The sequence below is a fragment of the Anopheles darlingi genome, chromosome 2 (assembly GCF_943734745.1).
Source record: "Anopheles darlingi chromosome 2, idAnoDarlMG_H_01, whole genome shotgun sequence".
Taxonomy (NCBI): Eukaryota; Metazoa; Arthropoda; class Insecta; order Diptera; family Culicidae; genus Anopheles; species Anopheles darlingi.
In genome coordinates this window covers 71,211,469-71,232,810 of record NC_064874.1, presented here as the reverse complement: position 1 = coordinate 71,232,810, position 21,342 = coordinate 71,211,469, and the positions used below count along the sequence as shown (strand labels likewise).

Sequence of the window (21,342 nt, the reverse complement as noted above, 5' to 3'; positions counted from 1 at the left end):
GTACTCTGCGTGCTTTTTACTTTGCTTCTAAAGATCGAGTAGTAACCAGAAGTAGTACAACACTGACACAACAGGAGCGCGTCTAGTCAATTAAATGATGATGCATCTCTAAAAACAGGTACCAAACCGCGCCTGATCGTTGAAATGTGTTTACCGTAGACGGTTCTATCCAGTGTAGACGCCAATAGTTAACGTGTCCTCCTAGGTAGCATGACCTGCATGCCTCACTGTGAAAGTAACAACTCGGAGGGGACCCTTACCCCAAACCGGACAGAGTACGATAGAATGGGTTAGCAACAGAAGAAAATGCTGTTGTTTATGTTAGAAATGCATAGTTTCTTACCAGAAAAATAAACGAACAACCTACCGCGCAGAATAGCGAACCAGGACGAAGAGAGAGAGAGAAAGAGAGAGAAAATCGATGGCGAATAAAGGTATCAAATGTATTAACAAAACCCGAACAAATGGGGCGGCGTAACATAACATAAATCAATAATAATGAACTAGAAATCGTAAGCTCTAGCACAAGTTAATATACAATGTTCATGTCTTAGGGAAAAACTCAAATTTCAATCAAATGTGAAGCATCCAAGATGCGGCGGGAACGCTACTAAACCATAAATAACTAAAAAACCAAACCATTCCAAGGCAAGCATGCAACCAAAGCTAACATCGCGGATCCGCTGTAACTACTAATTGAATGGTGAATGTGTTTCGGCAGTTCGTGCTGATCTGGAAAACAGAAAATTTCGAATAGACAACAGAAAACATCTCGAAAACAAGAACCACATCGTCTTCATTCGATAGTATCTTCTCATTGACGACGAGTAGCATCACAAACGGAACACTTTATCTCTTTTACCGATTGCGACAGTTCGGCAGCATCACAAAAACATACAGAACTGCAACTGGGAAGTGCAACACGTTCCATCCAAAACACTGATTTCTCCTATGGTCACTAGACTGTATTTCTCTTCTTCTCTCTCCGAAACACGGCAACACGTTGGCAGCCAGCCAGTCCCACGTTCTATCGTCATTAGGCTAGCGTACAAAGATCTGGGCGGTGAAGGTTAGCGATTCTCTTTAAATTTTAATACCTTTCCCACCCTGGCAGCAACCCTTGATAGCCCCGAGGGGTTTGCAACAGGCTCGCTATCAATGAAGGGGTCCAGGAGCCCCCCTTCGTTGAGACGAATCTCATCTCTGCCCCCACGCGGCGGTTGATATTCGTCCCTGCTTTCCAAGTGTTTGCGTACCGGTGCATTCCGGTGCCGGTGCACTCTTCAGGGGAATGTCGATACCAACAGTTCATGTATTTGTTTCGTATGTTCTTCCTTCTTGAATCGGTTTTCCATTGTCTCTTTTTTGTTTTGCGTGCTGAGATAACAAACGTTTTTTTCATTATGGTTAGGAAGAATATCACAGTGAGTTTTGTTACGTTGGACTCTTTATTTCGAATTGCCCTTGATCGTGCAATAATTAAATAGTTTCAACAACGGATTTCTTGTAGTAATCCATTTTCAAACAAGCTTCATACAACGAGAGCCAACTGAGCGACAGCAGTACCCTGTGGAAAGCACAGACACGTAGTGGCCTCAGAGAGAGGGAAGGGAAATATTAAAATTTAAACCCCGAGCTCATTCGAGTACCACGCGATACAACAAGACTGGCTTGGCAAGCGCGTCATTACCCTTCAACAGGACCTTACCATGAACGAAAAATGTTGCAATTAACACATCTGGATTTCGTTCTGTTACAGCGTGTAGAAGCATGGTTCTTAATTCCCGATCGCGAAATATCATCCAAAACAGTTTTCCCTTGATTTTGGGGGAAGGAAGGGAGGGAAGGTGGGTTTTCCGAAGCAATGGAACAGTTAAACCAAATATCTAAACATATTAAAAATGGCATTAAAATCTCAATAAGCGAAGCTACAGATAAGGGAAAACGCGAAACATATTTGTAGTGTGATTTCCTGGTACAGTATTTTAACCTTGAGTGTGTCGAACGGTTCATTTTTAAAGCTATTTTTAGGGAACGAAGGAAAACGCATAAGTGAGCAAAATTATACATGGATATTTATAACAAATAACTCTCAACTGTTAGGACCTGTTCATATACAAGCCAGCTCTTGCCGATAGGCCGATATACAACTGAACGTGAATTCCATTTTTTTCATACCAACTTATTGCTAGTTAACCCTGATGTACACTTAACGCGTGATCAGCATAGTCGCCAAACCTCAGACCCTGAGCGAGACGCGGCACTCGACAGTGCGAACGGTGCAGGGAGTAGAGCATACCGGGCACGGGGCGTATGAGATAGTTGCAGCTTCGTTACTGAACGTTTTCGGGCGTAGGAGACTTTCTATATTCTTGCCAAACTATTTCATAGTATGACCGTTAAAAGCAGAGTTGTAGCAGAGTAAAGCCGGTGGGAAAGTGTTAGCAGTTAAACTCAAACCTATTATATATTGCCGTATAAACCCATAGTTTATGGATCACTGTTGGAAATACAAAAAAAAAACAATAAAAACCCGAAATAAGCAAATGTGTAAACTATATTTGTACAATAAATCCAAAGCCAGTAACCAAAAATCGAACCGAATCGCTCTTTTTTTATCAAATTTTATTCTTTGTGTTTCAAACTTAGTGCTACAAATAGATTTCTGGTCTATTTCCGAAGGCCTCATGAGTGTGTAATGTTGCGCTCATGAGCAGCATTTGGTAGCAAAAACTGAGATTAGCAGTGAAAGGAAGTGCTTTTCAACCAAAAAAAACGGTCGCAGCACCATCCAGCGAACCATCCAAGCATAGCAATTGGCTTATCAGCCAGTAGGTGCGTAAATAGCTAGCGCACAACTGCGATTGTGGCTCACGAAATGCTTGCTGTCGATCCCGATCTCGTTGCAACATCATTTCAAATCATCCCTCCAGCAAGTTCAGAAGCATAATTTTATGTGTTGTTTGTCCTCCTAGTTAACTCGGTGTTCCAATTTGGTGCGTTCTAGAAATGCAGCTGCGCGTTGTTTTAATCGTGTTTTGTGTGGCCGGATATGTTGGAGCAAGTGATCCAGCTCCAACGGAGAGCACAATCGATACGCTTGATGACGAGATTCGAGGTGATGGAGTATCGTTGTTACTGCGGAAGTTAGAGGCCATTGAAAACAGATTACAAAAGATTGAGGACGAGTTGCAGAAACATCGAGCTACCGAGTTGACTCAATCTGCGAACATCGGATGTATTACACCAACAACGCCACCATCGACACCGATTCCCAAACAGCCTCCGTTTGGCTCCTGCAAAGATGCTGCATCGAACGTCTCAGGGATATATCAGATCCGTGTGGAGAGTGATAGTGAACCATTCAATGTGTCTTGTGAACAGCAGAAGTTTGGCGGTGGATGGATTGTGATCCAGCATCGGTACGACGGCTCATTAGAATTTTACCGAGGTTGGAATGATTTTCGTGATGGATTTGGTGATTTGGAGAAAGAGTTTTGGTTGGGGTTGGAAAAAGTCCATCAGATAACACAGGGACGGACACATGAGTTAATTGTCGAACTGAAGGACTTTAATGGAACCTTTGCATACGCGCAATACGATGGATTCGAAATAGGCAGTGAAAATGAGAAGTATGTCTTGAAGAATCTCGGATCGTATCGTGGATCTGCAGGCGATTCATTGTCCTTTTACAATGGTGCGATGTTCACAACCAAGGACCAGGATAATGATCTCTCGTACAACAACTGTGCTCAAGACCGCGAAGGTGCCTGGTGGTACATGGCTTGCACCGATGCAAATTTAAATGGTCGCTACATTAATGCTACCTTAAAAACAACGATGTACTGGAGCCATTTCAAAAAATATCAAGGAATGAGTTTCTCAAGAATGATGATACGAGAGTTGGAATAGCGTTCAATAGTAGAGTGCAAAGAATGAACAACCACCAATACCCAATTGAAACAAAGTGGATTAAAATTTACGCATTTTTCCAAATCAAAATCCAGAAAAGTCTTTCTCATCTCCAGCTTAAAATTCATCCGAAACAAAAATCCAGACGCGATGCGGAAAGAACTCGACGACGACAACGATGAATAATTAGTTTTACAGGATGTAGGTATTTTTGCCTTTAATGTTTAAAATGACTTAAAAAGAATAAACCTAAGTAAGAAATGTTTCCAATAATACTGGCAGTGATCTAGAAGTGAGTGAAAAATTTCATTAAATTCAAGGAAAAAGCCGAAATTAAGAACTAAAAAACCACAGTTATTTCTAAATGTAAATTAAAAAAACTCTCCACCGGTGAACTCCCGAACCCGGGTAGTATAAACACACAATTCGCCCCATTTCGACCCGTGGTAATTATCGCTTTTAACGTTTTCGCCTCGTGGTAAATTTCGTTTTTATCGTTTCACAGAGGAAAGTATCGTTTTATCTTCGAGCAGCTTGAGCAGTTTATTCGAGCAAGTAAAATATGGTGGGAAATTTTTACCATTTTCCAACAACATCTTTAATTTCTCTCTGTTTTGTTCAGTAATTCGACTCCGCAATGAAGAATCTCCTTAAATCTCTCGTGCTGCTGTCCGTTCTTAGCTGTGGTAAGTAATTGGGAGTGTAAAACATTCTCGGACTCGGACTCGGACGAAAAAGGGCCACTCCCTTTTTCTCTTGTTCGACCGAAACAGGAACTTCGATTTCATTCTTGATGTCCTTGCAATTCCTCCTTAGCCTTCGCCATTCGCTGTTACCAGTGCTCGTCGCAAACCGATCCGCTGGGTTCCGATAACTGCGGTGCGTACAAAGCGTTCAACAAATCACAAAATATCGCGATCGAGTGCAACAGCGATGAGTCGCACATGCCCGGTTCGTTCTGCATGAAAGTGGTACAGCAAAGTCCCCGTGGATTCATTTGTAAGTAAAACTTTAACTAGACTGTTGGACACGATTACATGGTTCGTTGCGGTTTCTTTCAGGGGATGGTCGATGGCGCCAGGTCATTAGGCAGTGTGCGTCCGTATCCGAAACGGGAGTTACGGGCGTTTGCAACTGGGGTGTGTTTGAGAACGGCGTGTACTGGGAAGAGTGCTACTGCGTCGACGATGAATGTAACGGTGCTCCGGGAAGCATTACCGCATCTTTCGCTGTACTGTTCGCGGCCATTCTACCTGTACTGATTGCGAGAAAACTCGTTGCTTAAAGCAAAGAGCTGACCGTTCAGAGTGCCTTTTCCACAATCAAACAGTTTCCGTCCATTTCACTCAACGTGCAAAGATGTTGTTCATATTTTAGAACATTAGAAACGTAACTCGTCCGTTTTTCGTGTAGCTTTTAGCACGACCAGACATTCCAAGCAGTAATCTCATCTGAAAGTATTTCTCACTCCGATATAGCTATTAAGCGACAAAAGATGACTGGAAATAAACAATTTTAATACAAAACTACTGGCTAAGGAATCTTATTCTTCCGGTAGAAAGTTGATAAAAGTAGTTAATAGCGTCATTCACCTCTATAAACTAACATTCTCGCTTGCAAATAACCCGATGCTGTGTAGCAAGAAGGGCACAGAATTGAACTTACACATAGGATTAATAGGAAAAAGTTGTTTATTTCGTTAGCAATATAAAATGCTGCGGCGTAAAATCCAGCAGTCATAAGAGATTCACTTTTGCTAGTGGACGGAATGATTCATTGCTAAGTGAAGACGGCAAATGCTATACTCTGCCGGTCATGGACAGAGATTCGTTCCTGACTGTAAGGCAATACTTTGAAATACGTTCCGCGCTTCTCGATTAAAACTACTTGGTCCAGAAACGTTCCTGTTTCCGGCATGGCAGGATTCAATTACGAAATATGAGACTCGAAAATGTTAAAACTAGAGCAGCTATGAGTGATTTGGCTGGCGAAAGAAGCGATCCCGCGTTGCATCCATCTTTACTGTTGCAGGTACAGTATTCCATGAAGATGTTGTAGGTACCGCTGCGCATGAGGCAGAACCGCTCGTCTCCTTCGATACCTGGTTCACCCATAAAGGCACAGCTACGGAAGTATCGCCACTCGCCGTGCACCTTTTGGCGTATTTTCCGGCACATCGTTGCCTGCGCTCCCGGGAGATGTGCTTTCGGTTCCACCTGCTTGCAATCCGTGATGGAAAGGGTGCTGTTGTCGAACGGATCGGCACACTTGGGATCGGAATCTGAGCGGCATTCCCAGCACTTAATACCAAAGCCTGCAAAGAGAAGCGTTCTTCGTCAGATCGGGGCACTTTTATCTTCAAACGATCTCCCAAACAAAACACACCCTGTTGGACGCCAAACGCTAGCAGCACCAAACCGAATACCACGAAACAGGCACTTCTGGATTGCATGGTTGACTTATTTTAATGTTTCTAGGCAGCCTCACAACACCTTCCACAACTTTGTTCTAGTAAATATCGTCTTAGTTTAGTAAAAAAGCTAAACTAAGCAACTTTAAACGCAAAAGGCACGGTGTTTAATTCACGGTGGTCGCTCCGCAGCTGCTGTCAATTCCGGGGGGGGTAGTCGAAATGCAGCACGCTCATGTCGGGATGTCTGTTCTTTGCAAACGAAGTCGGAATGCTGTTACAGGCTGAACGAGCTGAACTGAGAACAGACATACCGATACTTGTGCCGTGAATCAACAGGTAGTTATAGTGCGTTGGGAGTGGCCGCCGAGCCGCGCCCTTTTAATTTGCTCGTAAATCGAACGGATTTCCGAACGAACGGAGTATTTGCCCTTTTAAATTAGAGAAGCAATTTATAATGCTCTGAAAATGCACCCTAATCTATTTCAGTCAATACTTTTTAGTTTAATAATGCTGGCGATCGAGAGCCGCATTGTTTCCCGATGCGTCAAGCCGTTATTTCTTTCCGTACTAATTTAGTTGTACCAAGATTAACGGGCTGATCTATTTTCTGTGCATTATTATACTTACTGACCTATTTAGCAGTCGCTACAACCGACGAGCGATCTTGGTCAGATCAGGCGCATTTATCCTTAATTAATAAATAAATGCTGGTAACGTCCACCACACCCTTTTAACCGGATGGCCCTTTATGGGCTTTATTCTCATGGTACACCCAACACATGCAATTTCTCATGAATTAGATTTCAAGGAATAGTTAACGTCCTTGCAGATAAATGAAAAAACGATCAACAACGACGACTCGACGCTCGGTGGAACTTTATTGATCTTTATTTTTGCGTTATGTACATTTATGAAAACTGCACTGCACGAACCTACCCGGTTGCTTAATGTGAAATGTTTAACATATGCAGGGAAGAGCAAAACCAACATAATCTATGTGTCTCTTCATAATTAACAGAGTTGCTACATAGAATAGGAAATATCTTCCTTAGCAAAACATAATCAACAATGTGTAATTTGCGTCTCGGATCCAAAATAATTGTAGTCATCGTATTTTCTGTATCCCGATAGATATGCCTGGTGCCTAAACTCTGCTGGTTTGATGTACCAATGTTTGAAGCTATACGTTGTAGCGTGAAATGGTTCTTGGTAGCTGGCCCTATTTGTAGCACGCTATTCTGTTAGTGATATGTAATTTGTACATTGAATGTTCTTCCTTCGTTTAGCAACTAATTCATTACTCTAATCCTATAGTGTTTCAATCGTGAAACCAATAATTCATCAAACTTATTTTATTTCATCGCCTCCCTACACCCACAGTTACGACGGGGTGGTGTTCTCTATTTTCCATTTTTTTTACTTCCTTCATAATAACCTGTGTTGTTTCGCGTTTTACTGAAATACTTGAGACCCTGCTTACGGCGCTTACAGCGCTGACAAAGATTTGCGCTCTGGTGAGTGTCGGTGCATATGAGATTCCGTAAAAGTGTAACTGCAGAGAATGGTGCTGGTGAACGATATAACACTGGTTGCCATTAGTGTCCCACGGGTGCGGCGTCGGTGTCCGAGCCCGTGGCTCTGGTCCCGATTACCAGGCTAGTAGCTTCGCTACCAACGCGCTAACAAGGACGAGAACAGCAGCCGGTCCGTACTCTGCTGCTCCATTGCATCCGTCGGTGGTACAGGTTTCGCAGAACTCCGTCTTGATGTAGGATGGCGTCTGGGTGTTCAGGCACGAGTTTGGCGGTGCGTTGACATCCTCAAAAGCGCACGAGCGCGACACAACGACCCGATCGTTGACTGCAAAGATTGAAGAATTACGGATTAGAATTAATAGCACATAACAACATCGATACAGATGTTCAACCACCGCCCTTGGTAACGCATGAAAAATTCTAGGTCCGTTCGCAGTTCTGCTCCGTGGTACTATAAACAGTACAGAGTCTGGTCAAGGGCATGAGCTTGGCATGACTTCATATTCAAATGCGTATATAAACACACAAAACAGCATATGAGCATGATCGACAACTATTGTTGTATCATGGCCTGACCTTGGCCATCATCGCATGCGAGGGTATCGTCCATGGCTACCGGGAACGCTTCTGAAACAGTTGGAATAGCTCCCCTACAAATTACGATAATTTACAGTTACCATGCACGCATGCATTTACAAGTGTTTTGCAGTGCATCGTTGAGTTGGTTCACGTTCATTTTTCGAGATGTAACGATAATTATAATGACAAGGCGATTCGTTAAAAGAGATGTCGGAAAACTATAATTTTAATGCTTTAGTTAGGGAACCGGCGTGTCGTGTTACTTTATTATCTAATTTAATGTTAACACAATAACTATCAAGGCTAATTATAATTTAAAACAAAAAATCACACTTCCGATTCCAAAACTCCATAATCCATAACATTGCTGCACACCCGTGCTCATGCAAACGTCCTTTTTGCCCTAAGGCCACAGCATGCGATCATTGCTTGAAAGTAATTAAACGAAACAATGGCATATTGGTGGCACTTCTAGCCTTCTAAATCATTTGACTAGCACGCACGTGAAAGTCGTAGACCCACCCAGTTGATACACACATGCCAGAGTAGTTGCCCTGCATGCCACCCAGTAACCACCTTGGCGGCGGACACCCCAGTCACGTGTAGCTGAGTGTTAACAAATGGTCTTCATCTCGTCGGTAGCCATAAGTCATACTGAGTCACAAGCGAGATGCGACCCACGTGCACCACCCGGTGACATATGATTGTGAGTATTTGCCTATCGATCTAGAGACACGCGATCCGTGTATAGTTGGACCAGTAAGGCATGAACCTGGTGGTACTGAGTGTTGTACGGTAACCGCAGCAGCGCATCACACCGATTCACTTTCGGATCTATTTCCATTTCATCGAATCGGCAACATTGCCGCGGACGGGTGTACTTGGTGTTGCTGGTTGTACGAACTGCCAGCAATCGCAGACACAGACGGGGAAATCTGTTATCCAATGTCAATACCAGAGCCAAGAGGCATGGCGCGCAATGGCTAGCCTAGACCCGAGGATCGAGAATGTGCCCTTCGCCTGCCGACCCCTCACCGTGTGCTAGTTGCGTAATGAACCGCGCACATCGGTTAGTACACCGCGTGCATACTAAGACACACAGTCCAACAACGGCTGCAGCTGTGCAACTAATGTGCAGCCGCGCGTGTGTGGAACTCGCTTACCAGACCCACAATGGTATGAAAAACCCAAACAAAACCCTCACAACACCCAGGTCTACTTTGAACTGAACTACCAAACTCTGATAAAGCCGCCAGTAACGTGGATGCATCGGAACATGCGCTTCTAGATAGATTCTACTAACAGTAGCGGAAGGAAGTCGTCCGCGTAGGGGGTAATAATGTTTAGAGCAACCCCCGCTTTCTCCTCACCCTATCGGTGTGTTGATGGACGGAACACGGTCCCCATTGAGTTGGAGGCGTCTGACATCCTATACCCTTTTACGAGCCAATCAAACGTGGTGCGTGATAGGAGGTACCTCTCTGTGGTACCTTTACCCGGGTGTGCCAAGACAGGCCATTTAAATGGAATCGTTGCTTCTGGCGTGAGAAACCAACAGCACCTCCAAGGGAGGGGTAGAGAAGAATGATAAATGAAGACATCGATGAAAGCTATGGCAGTTCCGGTGGCGAAGAGGAAGTGTTTGGTTCCCTCCATTCTTTTTTTTTTGCAATCATGACTGGAATGGGACGAGCCACAAGATAACCATTGTCACGGGACGATGTTGCTGCCATGAACAGAAAATACCTTACTGGAAATGTGGTCCCTCATTCAAATGCATCACATGTCACTCGTTGGTTGAGGTGCTGGTGCTAGACAAGTTTGGCTAAGCAACTTAAGGCAGCTAATCGTTAACATGAATTTAAATCAACTTTTGGTAATTCACCAAAAGTGCTGAGTAAAAAACAGAATTCATTCTTTTTAATTGAATCCATTAATAAAAAATGTTTCATGCTTTAGCATTTCGAGATAGGGATGAGCACCAACGTGTCACTGAACCCTCTACTGTTAAAACGAAATACAATCGACCTAATCGTATTCCGTATCGACCAGTTCCGCGTGAGATCAGATCATTTTACGCGGGAAAAATGTTTCTCAATTAGCACGACATACGGCAAAGTCAATCGACCGGACTGGACTGGCTCGGTCGGTCAAATCACTTGCTAAATGTAAACCGATAAAACTATCTAAACGGATCTACTGTACCCGGGGGGGTCAGAAAGCGTCGTGCGGGCTAATTAAATTAAGCCATAAATCCTTCGGGCACACCCATGATGTCGGTGCACGCGACACCACCACCAAGGTTGCCATCACCACCAGAGCTCTCACTTATCATCCTTGCAGGCTCGTAATGTTCGCGGGCCATTTGCAGTTGGGCTGTGGTAGCGCCTCCCATGTTTCTGTGTGATTCGCCCCCATATTGCGGCGAGAATCACGAATCCGTGCTACGCAACCATCATGGTACCGAAACATTAGCTGATTGATTTTGTTTTTCTTGTTTTTGTACTGGTAGTCGGATGGTCGGATGGTCAATGGTTCGTGGTTGTCGTCGTCGTTGTCGTGGCCGTGACTGGGATATACTTACTGATTTGCTTCATCTTCTTGCAGACGGCGCGCGTCGGTTGGTTCTGCTGATTAAAAGGATACGTCTGCGGCGGGTAGCTGCAGTCGACGTAGCTCCACCGTCTCTGCTGATCGGTGATGATGTCCTGCGTGAACGGATCGTCACAGAAGGCCGCCGTTGAGGCATCGGACGAGCACCGCCAGCATCGCAGCGCATTCACTGTAATTAGAAAAGAATAGAGCAGGAGAATCGCGTTTAAGAACCGTGGCTTTCAATTTTTGAAAATCCCAATTGTTTGTCCATTTAGCGAAGGTCCACCGAACCGGTCGGAAGGAAGTGGCCAGTTTGTCTGGCGCGCAGACGGTCGTTTGGATTAGTGGGAATATGATCGTAGTGGCGGGGTGCGTGGCCTACATCAGTCATTATGAATTAGACCACGATTTTGCAGTCGCTCTTCAGCGCTCAGCCGGAACATCCGAGACGAAGCGAAGAAAGCGAATGCTAATGGTAGTTGGAAGTGCTATTAATACCCTACAACACCATCCGAATGTCCACCCATCGCTCCCAAAGCGATGAATTAATACTTGCTGACACATAGTGGCAAATGCACGAATTTAGAACAAGGATGTGTGACGTAGCACCTTCTCTTACCTTTTTGCTCTCTCTCTCTCTCGTTTATCTTTCTTTTTTTGAAAGATTGAGGACCAAAATAAAATAAATTTCTCTTTTTCTCCATCTCTCTCTCCTCTGCCCACGTGTTTCGCAGCTTCACCTGTCAAACATACAAATCAACGAGATCGCGATCGCGTGCTGTGATCGCGCACGGTAGCGATAATCATTCAGAATTCTCGCAGCTCGCGGGGGGATGATCGCAATGAACCGTTTATTTGGCCTCAATTTCTCACATAAACAAATCGTTAGTACTCTTCGCGCTTGGTGGAAGCAGTATCATCAGTACCACACCAGGGAGCCAGAGATTCTTATTTCTCTTGGTTTGATTTTTCTTCGATGCAAAGTTCCAACCCGGCCAACGAGATGCCGAGGTATGTTTACATCAATTAGTCCATCAACGGCCTTTTGAAATGATAATTAAGCTCATTGGCATGCATCAAATCATGCGTGACAGCTACTCACTCAGAACATTCTTGCTGACGATCGCGTATCAGTATAAGTTCTACCATGCATCTGCGCACGATTCTGTGATTGACAGTGTTTGTAACGCGTTCAAACTACTTAAATCATACCACAAACATTAAATCGAAAGATGAGATCACAATGTTTACTCATTTATATTTCTCTCTAGATAGCAGAATATCAATTATCCCATAACAAAGAAGGTCCTGGTTCTTCGTCTGTCCTTCTCATAAACTGTTCAACCAACCGAAACCGAGCCGCGCCTCTTGGGCTACGGGTAGTACAGGTGACCTAACCTTGAACCTTAACCTTGCTTCTCGCTAAGTAAACGCAATTAATACATTTCAACTCCACACGGACCTCAAACATTAATCATCTTAACGACAGGGGCATAAAGCTCGGAGTAAGTATTGTTATGCTCTTACATGCATAATGTGCAACCATGAGCATAGATGGAAAGTAAAAGTTCATTGAACTACTATGAATACTTCATTAGCACTTCCGCGGTTCCTGGCACGTTATGTACAAGAGATACGAGACTGTTATCCATCAGTCCATTCGGAAGGTGACATATTTTGGACCTGGGCTTTGTGCCGAAGCACCAAGTATCCGTCCAGATGACGGTAGTGGAGGTGGTGGTCCACAACAAAAGCTTCCTCGAACAACGGTTTTGTCAATCATCGCATCGCGTTTCCGGGAATATTTTTGTGTTTACTGCTCCCGATAGGAACACTCTTTTATTCATAACGAATCAACCTAATGATGTTGGAATAGAACTAGATTCGTCAAAATCAAACGTCCTCCACAGGTGTATCCCTCTTGATACCCCCATCGTCGGGTTGACAGCCAAATCACCCAATCCGCTTTGCGGACAATATTGTAGCAGAAAGTTTATTAGGTACTCGCGGTCTTTGATTCGCGTCACTCCTCCATCATCACTTGTGACAGGACACCAGTTTCAGCGGAACGTTAGAAAAGCATTAATCAAACACAGAGCCGTGCCAGGCACGAGGAAGGATGATGGACAAATGATAGTAATTCGTAGTATATCGCTACAAACTGCCATCATCATCGCTAGGGGAGGGGGTACGGTATAGGAGGCAGCACCGGTCATGTAAGCGCTGCCATATGGCCTCACTGTTCCCATGATGCATGCAGGCATGCATGCGCGATGGATCTAGCGCGATCGCGAAAAAGTTAGATGATGCACAACAGCTTCAAGTGGCACAAACTAAAGATTTCACAGCCCTCCTTTTCCCGCCGGATGACTCGACCGACCACCGTATTCGATGCGATCGAAATGCCTGCCAATGCCACACAGCTGTGTACTACTCCCCCTATACCGGACACTGCTGGCGGGACCCGGAGCGCGGTATAGCGCGCAATTTACGCCGCAAGCGATCGCCGTGCGACTTACATCACATTGTGCCGCGCGTCCCGGTCGCTTCTCTCACACCGGGTGGTGCTTGCGCTTCGCTGTGTGGAAAAGTTTTCCCCGAGAATAAATCACATCTAAATGCACCTATTATACACTATGGGAATGGTGGCTGGCCGGCTGACCGCGGCGCGGACTAGCCAACTAGCCATCATCAAGTGGTCTAGGACCGCCACAGCATTTAACCTTGTGAATGAACGCGCCACACCGATCGCATCGGGGGAGGGAGAACTTTAAAATTCTACGATGCCATTACTATTTGACATACATTCCTGCTGCCACACATCGCGCCACTACGGTACACGCATTCTCAAGTGACCACGAGTGGCTTCTGATCAAGACGCTGAAGGTGTGACTCAAAAGCTGATCGATAGTGAAACGAGTGTGCTCAGTCTATAGATCCGCAGCAATCGTACACAACGCGCGCACGGCTACCGTGTCGGTACGCATATGCAGGCAGAATGTGGTTGAAGCTAATTACAATTAACTGCAACTTACTCATCGCTACCGATTTAATGAGATTGTTTCAGTAATTGATCTCGCACCTGCTGAGTCGCGATCAGCTACCAAAGACAAACGCTCTCTTCACGCCATTGCAGTGCGTAGAGCGCATTGCGGTTCCCTGTCACGATTTGTTGTTTGCGGTGCCAGGGTACTGGGTCGTATTTCGTCATCCATATGATTATTACCGATATTAACTCCAATTATGGTTGAGTCATAAAATTAAATATGTACAATGATGACTCACGGTGCTGGTTGAGGGAGTCAATGTTATGAGGTAATCTATCATAATATTCTCTATAGAACAATATAAGATTTAAAAAATACTGCTACAATCTACGTCAAGGAATCCTAGGTAAGGCCCGTATTTTACATAAACGATATTCCAATTAATTCATGCAAAAAAATGTTTGTTCGTTTACACAAAATAAACCACAAACGTGCTAGGCACAGGAAAGAAACAAAAAAAGGTCGAAGGAGACACACATTCCATGCCCATCGCACGCACACGCTACTCTCCCCGATCTGATTTGCTTTGTCTCGACTTCTCGCGGGGTGTTCCTATGACAACGAGTGCAAACAGATCCCGCGAACTCTCCCCCGATCGATGATGCTCCTCTGTATGCAGATGAAGATTTAGGTTCACACCGAAAACTGCCGCACGATCAGGGTGGCCCCACCATCGGTAGGATATAGCACGCGGCCACCGCGTCACCCATTTCGCAAAAACAGATGTTGCGTTTGACTAAAAATATTATGATTTAAAAATAACCAACCTAACCACACTAAACCAACGCACAGGCACACGTACACACCGATACCATCTGCCTTCTTGGCCACCTTGAACGAGCAGCAAGGCACAACACACGAGGATGATCCTGACGCTGTACGCACTACTCTCGCATGTGCGGGAGGAGGATCATCACTATCCATAGTGAACAAAAAAAACGTGTGCTGCGTGCCAACCCGTGTGTTGAGTTTATTCTTTACGCACATATTGGCAGCCATAGCGTCGCTAAAGAAATCCGAATGGTCAACGATCTTTCTCCGGGGTGTTGGTTGGGGTTGATTTCCATCAACTACTGCCGTTGCTGACGTAGATTCCTTTTCAGTTCTACTGCTACTGCTGACACTTGGGGAGACGAATCAGAGCCCTTCCTCCTCGCGTTGGTGACCGCTTGAAAGGCAGCACACGTTACAACACGAAGCTGTGGTTGTGATGCGCACTCGAAGAACGTCCATCGATCCCTCAGCATCGCATTTTCTCGCTTGGGTTTATGTATTGCTTTGAAGGTAGAGCAAATATTGACTGATTGTTCAAGGTTACCAGCAGGGCGAGGGCGAATGGAGTTTGATCGCATAAACAAAGACAACCCACTATCGGTCGCTTCATCATCGGCCACATCATCCGGCGACGGCCGCGATTTGCTATGCGATCGTGGTACGGATGTAACAATCCGCGGCAACGGCCACCAAAAAAACAAACATACATACAGACACAGGAACTCCCCGTGTCCTTAGCAATTCAAATGATTTAATGTAACTCGACAGCTATGGCGGGCTGTTTCGAGCATTACACCATTATGTCATTTGGATATTTATACGCCATCCTCGGTGTTTGAACATTTCACATTTCGAATGTCTAGGGGAAGATGAAACGCAGCATAAAATAATTCGTTAGCTATCCATTCCAGCCAACACGAACCACCAGCGGCAGCACCAGCAGCAGTTAGTGATGAGCATAAACTATCATTTTGGGGCAAACTGGGCGAACGCACCATCGAATCCAACATTAAATACCAAAGTTTACGCACAACTAATATCGTTCACACACAGTGTGCTCTACCGTCGGTTTGCGTGCAACACACAGACAATGCACATGAAAAATGGCGCCATCGTCATCATCATCATCACCACCAGGAGGAACAGCCAACAGCGAACAGCGGTACGCTTTCACAGAACATTAGAGACGAATGATGTTCTCGGCCGTTGTAACCGGTGGTGTACAAACAAACAGCATTTTAACAATAAATCCACGATTATCGTCACCACCGGCTATAGGGCACCACGGATAGGGTATATAAACACACGGTCTGCGCACCGACAACATGGGATCCGCGGATAGTATAGCAAGGCAACACACACAACACAACCCTTCTCCACCGGATGGACGCACGGGCCGACCAGAAGGAGAGCAGAACGACGTTGCATGCGTCTTTGCATTTTCTAACCCCACCAACAACATCGCTCCGCTCGAACTGGCCACAAACGTCGTTAAAGACTCGACTGCCATTAGCATGGGCGTTTGGGGCCAAAAATCCATGCTTAACGATGACGTGAACTGGTCCCGGCGAACGGGAGCGTGGAAAAAGGGGGAAATTAACCAATCCCTATCCTTCTGCACCACAGGCGCCTGGCGCTGGTCCGTCCTGGTGTTGGACAGCTTTCGAGGTGTGGCGCTAGAAACATAGTTGCTACTATGAACTAGAAGCATAGTGCGTGCGTGCGTGCCTGAATCCCGAAGAAGAAATCGAAACCCCATCATAACAATCGTTGGCCCCACGTCCTCCTCCTCCTCCTTCTCCCCCTGGAAAACACACACACACCCTGTCCGAAAAGCGAGAAATCATTCGCAAAGTGGTGTGCTGCCGCGATACATTTCTGATTGATTAAAACGTTCCGCAAACGCTGGATGGAGCCATTTGGTGGCACGGTGGTGCCGCGTGGTACACCCATACACATCATATCGTTGGCCGATCGTTGCGTTTTGATTGGCATCGATCGTGCTGATACGGAGACTACGGACTACATTCCTAGCAACCGGCCACCCGCGTTAAACGGTGGCCTACCACCATTCATAATCGATTAAATTCCGCGGACGAACGATTCCAGTCGTCCTACATACCACGTGCGACACACGCACACACAGCCAGACGATCACACGCGTTCACTGGCCGCCACCTGACCCGATCTTGACGGTCGTGAACGGTGACACAATAGCGATGGTCGGGCGATCGCTCATCAAACGGTCGGTGGTGCTCGATGATGGTGGTGGTGGTGGTGACCCTGGAAACTCCCGCTAGCCACATGTGTGTCTCTAGGTGGTGCCTGTTTAGCGGCTGCAGATGGGGTTCACCAGCACCATCGCACCTCGTGACATCCCACATACATAATACATAATGAGTGGAGCAGTGGAGGTTTAAAGGGTGTGTTGCGAAGGGGGGGGGCTGATCTCGAGGGAACGGTAGGGGTGCTACAGCTGCTGTCTCCGCGTGTCCGCCTCTAATGCAATCTCAATCGCATTCCACAAAAAACGGCGCCCCTTCTCCTCTTTCCACCGTACACGTTTCCTTACCGAAATCGATGAGATCACCCACGCCAAGGCTGGCGGCGGAATGGAGACGCGTATGGAGGATCCTTCATGGACACACGCACGCCGCTACGCACGCCACCAACAACACAGCGGTTAATGCGTTAAATCGTTGGCACATTTTTTAAGTCGCGATCATCATCGCTTTAGGGATACGCCGCGGCCACAGTGCCAGACGTCAGGTACTGGGGACCAGAGCGTGATCGCTGGCCAGTAAGTACCGAACAATATGGCAGCAAAGAGGGAGAGTCCCCCCACCCCCCCAAAAAAAAAAACAACCCATAATCACTAATCACACTACCTTCTTTTGTTTTGTGTTCCGCGCGCGCTCGTGTATGTGTCTTTGAAGGTCGAAGATCTTCCACAATTGGACGACGCGACACAATTTGATGCGGTGACACACAATGAATGGCCACTGCTCCACCACCAAATCGGCACCCCATTGTGTGTATGTCTCCGGCTCCAGGAGCAGCAAAGATTAGCGCGAATAAGACGCGAATAATGTGTCCCGTGGATGCCTCGGATGAGCACCGTTTAAAAGCCGGAAGTAACTAACCGTCAACAATTTGATGCTACCACTACCACCCTCCCCTGCCCACTCGCTGACTGGACACAATAACAATGATAAGACGGAAGGCGACTTCAAGATGTAAATCCGCGCCACCAACCACGCCAACCAATGGCCCCTAATTGCAGAGACGCTTTGCTCTGGTCTGCTGCATGCTTCCCAATTACTTGGCAAAAAGTCTCTTAGAGTGTCACAGGTAGTGTGCGCTGTGTGTCACATTAGGGGTGACATCATCATCATCCCCGGCACGATGATGGCCAAGGGCCTGCGCCTCCCACCATCTAACCGGCTGGGGTTGTGGATGGTGGGGCCCTTCGTGAGCCAAGGCCGTACAAAACAACGTCATACGCCGCATGTTCGCGTGAAAATCCTAGTGGAAATCTCACTCGTTGTTGACCGCCATATGAGAACATGAGATCAGATACTACCGCGGTAGCTAGTGGCGTTACTTTTCGCGCTTTAAGATTAGAGTCTTTGAAGGATTTTAAACTAAAACCATGGTCGCATTATACATGAGGTGCTCCCTCTGGTGGTGTTTGGAAAACAGTTTGGTTCCGATCTCCTAGACCATGGGCTATTGGTAAGCAATGCTGGCATCAACACACACCAAGTCGCCATTAATATTGATCTCTACCTGCTTCTGCACTGGAGAGTACAAATGTATTTTTCTATTAATATGCATGCAAGCAACCATGTTCTACGCGGTCAGTTCGTAGTAGACATCTAGCACTTTGTCCGCCATATTCAATAACGCGCTGCTAGTGGCAACGGTCTTAGGAAGCTGTCAACTAGCCAGCCAACCCCTACATTGAGAGGGGGAGAAGCGGTGATCAGGTTTTTACAGCGTTGACATACACAGACACAAACACCACACCCACGACCGATCGAGCGTAACTGCATCACCTTGGCGCAATTAATGCACCGCAGGAGCATGTGTCGCTCAAGTACGGCAATCCATTCTCTACTACAACCAACCACCACTACACCCCTTCACTACTTCTCCACGGTGTGTTGTTCCACGGAACGGCCTTCTTCGCTCTGGAACTAAAGTGAGAAATTACATATTTCAGTTCACTTTATCGCGAGACCGGCCACAGTTCGAGCCTCATCGTCAAACATCTTGCGTCCAACTGTACTGTCCTAGCACAGCGCTTCTCTGCCTGGTTGATCTTTTGATCTTGAATTTTAGCTAATTGAATTCATGAATAACGGATGCCTTCCGAAACGCAAAGACGCACGTCTCTTGAACATTCGTCCACAAGACCATTAGGTCCGCTCACTGTCTCTCTCTCTCTCCCTTCACGAGTATGCTCGCGATCATATTTACGGGAAATCCATCCAGTGGCGCTTGGGGGCACAAGAATGTTTGTCCCGAATCTCGACAATCGACGGTCGTCCTCTCGCGCGTTCTTCTTCACTTGCTTCCCGATCGTCTGTAGTGTGGAATGTGCGTGTAACGCCAACGGGAAATAGATTAAATTTATCGTTAATTAATGTCATGCTCCCAGGGGCGGCGGCATAATCCGCGTTTTGCTTGTGCCGGAGGAGAGCGTAGAAACGGGGGGGAAGGCAGGCAGCATAACACAATAAGACCCTTGACACTACTGCTGGTGTGTGCGAGCGAGTGCACTCGGTGGTTCTGCCGGAAGGCGTGCCACACCATTATCGCCCGTGGAGCGAGGGTATAAGAGATAGACAGACTGATCCCTAAAGGGCGCGTTTGGGTGATGCGCTTTTAATTGATTGCCTTCCCCCCGTGATGCTGCTGCTGCTGTTGCTGTTGCTAGTGTACTTCGTGTTCAGGCATCAGCTCAAGTACCCGCAAAAGAGGTTGAGTAATACGATTTATAGAGCAACCTCTTTCAACACTTTAGTGTATGTGTCTGTAGTGTGCCTTGGAATTAGGTTGGAAATGTCGGGAGCTGTCCCAAAAGCAACCAATGGTAAACAAACAACGCACAATAAAACGCCTTTAATGAGCTGTCAACAAAGTGTGTGTGTATGCTCGTCGAGAGTAGTACGCTCTCGTCTCGTAGTCGATCCATCGATCCTAAACCACCTCGCACTAAGTGCTTGTGGTAAAGGGGGGATGTATGCGCGTTGCCTCTTGAACCAAGAGAGAGGGGGTTGCCAAAAAAAGAAGGCAGCTCGCGGCGAGCCAAATTGGTTCGCTACGAAAAGACGGGCGCGACAGTTGTTCAATCATATCCGGCGAAGGGGATGGGTGGTATATACATTCTTTACAATCACTCAGCCTCAGCCTCAGCATCGAGAACAATCGATAGACTGTATGGCGTGTTCGGTGCGTTAGACGTGATCGTCAAATTTTAGAGGTGGCCCCCCATCGCACCAGCAGCAGCTTTCGACTTGTGTGAGTGTGTGTGTGCTAGTGCTCCATAATTCATTTTGTGAGGCGAAAGTGTGTTTTCATCACCATCACCTCGAGTCGGGTCGGATTGAAACCCGAAAGTTGCGCCGTGACCGCGGAATGTTTGTATCACCACTTCAACGTTGAATCATCGAGCGAAAGACGCACACCCTGGCGTACCTCAGGCACATCTAACGCGTGGTCAACGACGCATATATTTCGAACACTCCGACCGACCGTGAGAGTTTCCTCTTTTACGGGTTTACATCCTCTCCGAGACCCCCAAAACAACGACCGACCGACGAATGATCACTGCACACCAGACGGAACCAACTTACCTGATTGGAAATCAACCAGCAGCAGGAAAGACGCAACCAGAAACGCTGATACAAATTTGATCGCCATAATGCTGTTGCGATTGGTGGGGTGTGATTTGGTTCAAATCTTCACTCTTTGATCTACGGCACTCGAAACTCAAGGCTATGGTCACCTAATGCACAAAGGAATGAAGCGGATTTTCCGAGAAAAGGCGCGCACTGTTTCCACTTTCCACGACGAGAGGCGGATCACGAACGGACAGAGACTGAAACACGTGCGAGCGGTCCGGGCGAAGTTTGAAAACTGAACCGGTTCGACCGTTGATCGGTTGAACCGAACGCAGGCCGATGCTGGCCGATTGTTGGTGGTGGGGCGGGAGGTGGTGGCGGCGTGCGCAGTGCGGCCGCGATCCGAAGACCGTTGTTATGGCGCCCTGGGTAAAGGGGGGCTCGCGTTGCCGACGAACCACGACGAAAACAAGTTTGGCGCGTTGTTGTAACATTGGGGAAGGGAACAAATGGAAACAGCAAAAAAAAAACGCACAATATTCAACTCGGTCAAAGACATGACGAAGAATGCGTAAATGTGAAACAAACCTATAAAATGCAGCAAACGAGGACAAGTTTGCAAAAATCATCTCAGTATA

At 46.4% G+C, this 21,342-nt stretch overlaps 4 protein-coding genes across 4 annotated transcripts; 2 read left to right on the top strand and 2 right to left on the bottom strand.

Annotated features, from left to right (window-relative positions):
* The first annotated feature begins 3,009 nt into the window (after positions 1 to 3,009).
* On the top strand, positions 3,010 to 3,938 carry LOC125959502 (angiopoietin-related protein 1-like). The gene has a single exon (XM_049692327.1). It carries the CDS (start codon positions 3,010 to 3,012, stop codon positions 3,910 to 3,912), a length of 903 nt encoding a protein of 300 aa, XP_049548284.1. The 3' UTR covers positions 3,913 to 3,938.
* A 521-nt stretch (positions 3,939 to 4,459) lies between these two features.
* LOC125950815 (uncharacterized) lies at positions 4,460 to 5,435 on the top strand. The gene is made up of 3 exons (XM_049679133.1): positions 4,460 to 4,598; positions 4,729 to 4,911; positions 4,974 to 5,435. Exons 1-3 carry the CDS (start codon positions 4,550 to 4,552, stop codon positions 5,195 to 5,197), a joined length of 456 nt encoding a protein of 151 aa, XP_049535090.1. The 5' UTR covers positions 4,460 to 4,549; the 3' UTR covers positions 5,198 to 5,435.
* A 151-nt stretch (positions 5,436 to 5,586) lies between these two features.
* On the bottom strand, positions 5,587 to 6,516 carry LOC125950816 (uncharacterized). Its single transcript, XM_049679135.1, has 2 exons — positions 6,298 to 6,516; positions 5,587 to 6,226 (listed from the first exon to the last, which is right to left on the bottom strand). The coding sequence occupies exons 1-2, from the start codon at positions 6,362 to 6,364 to the stop codon at positions 5,838 to 5,840; spliced, it is 456 nt and encodes a 151-aa protein (XP_049535092.1). The 5' UTR covers positions 6,365 to 6,516; the 3' UTR covers positions 5,587 to 5,837.
* Positions 6,517 to 7,184: 668 nt separating this feature from the next.
* LOC125950814 (uncharacterized) lies at positions 7,185 to 21,001 on the bottom strand. Its single transcript, XM_049679132.1, has 3 exons — positions 20,717 to 21,001; positions 11,024 to 11,221; positions 7,185 to 8,185 (listed from the first exon to the last, which is right to left on the bottom strand). The coding sequence occupies exons 1-3, from the start codon at positions 20,781 to 20,783 to the stop codon at positions 7,974 to 7,976; spliced, it is 477 nt and encodes a 158-aa protein (XP_049535089.1). The 5' UTR covers positions 20,784 to 21,001; the 3' UTR covers positions 7,185 to 7,973.
* Positions 21,002 to 21,342: the final 341 nt, after the last annotated feature.

What these genes read in the sequence shown, in the direction of transcription:
- LOC125959502 (XM_049692327.1), top strand. Translation starts at nt 3,010, where the DNA reads ATGCAGCTGCGCGTTGTTTTAATCGTGTTTTGTGTGGCCGGATATGTT.
- LOC125950815 (XM_049679133.1), top strand. Translation starts at nt 4,550, where the DNA reads ATGAAGAATCTCCTTAAATCTCTCGTGCTGCTGTCCGTTCTTAGCTGT. An exon ending in GCTGTCCGTTCTTAGCTGTG is followed by an intron (nt 4,599 to 4,728) that starts GTAAGTAATTGG and finishes ATTCCTCCTTAG; the next exon opens with CCTTCGCCATTCGCTGTTAC. An exon ending in AAGTCCCCGTGGATTCATTT is followed by an intron (nt 4,912 to 4,973) that starts GTAAGTAAAACT and finishes GGTTTCTTTCAG; the next exon opens with GGGATGGTCGATGGCGCCAG.
- LOC125950816 (XM_049679135.1), bottom strand. Translation starts at nt 6,364, where the DNA reads ATGCAATCCAGAAGTGCCTGTTTCGTGGTATTCGGTTTGGTGCTGCTA. An exon ending in AGCGTTTGGCGTCCAACAGG is followed by an intron (nt 6,227 to 6,297) that starts GTGTGTTTTGTT and finishes TTCTCTTTGCAG; the next exon opens with GCTTTGGTATTAAGTGCTGG.
- LOC125950814 (XM_049679132.1), bottom strand. Translation starts at nt 20,783, where the DNA reads ATGGCGATCAAATTTGTATCAGCGTTTCTGGTTGCGTCTTTCCTGCTG. An exon ending in GCTGGTTGATTTCCAATCAG is followed by an intron (nt 11,222 to 20,716) that starts GTAAGTTGGTTC and finishes TTCTAATTACAG; the next exon opens with TGAATGCGCTGCGATGCTGG. An exon ending in CAAGAAGATGAAGCAAATCA is followed by an intron (nt 8,186 to 11,023) that starts GTAAGTATATCC and finishes CAATCTTTGCAG; the next exon opens with TCAACGATCGGGTCGTTGTG.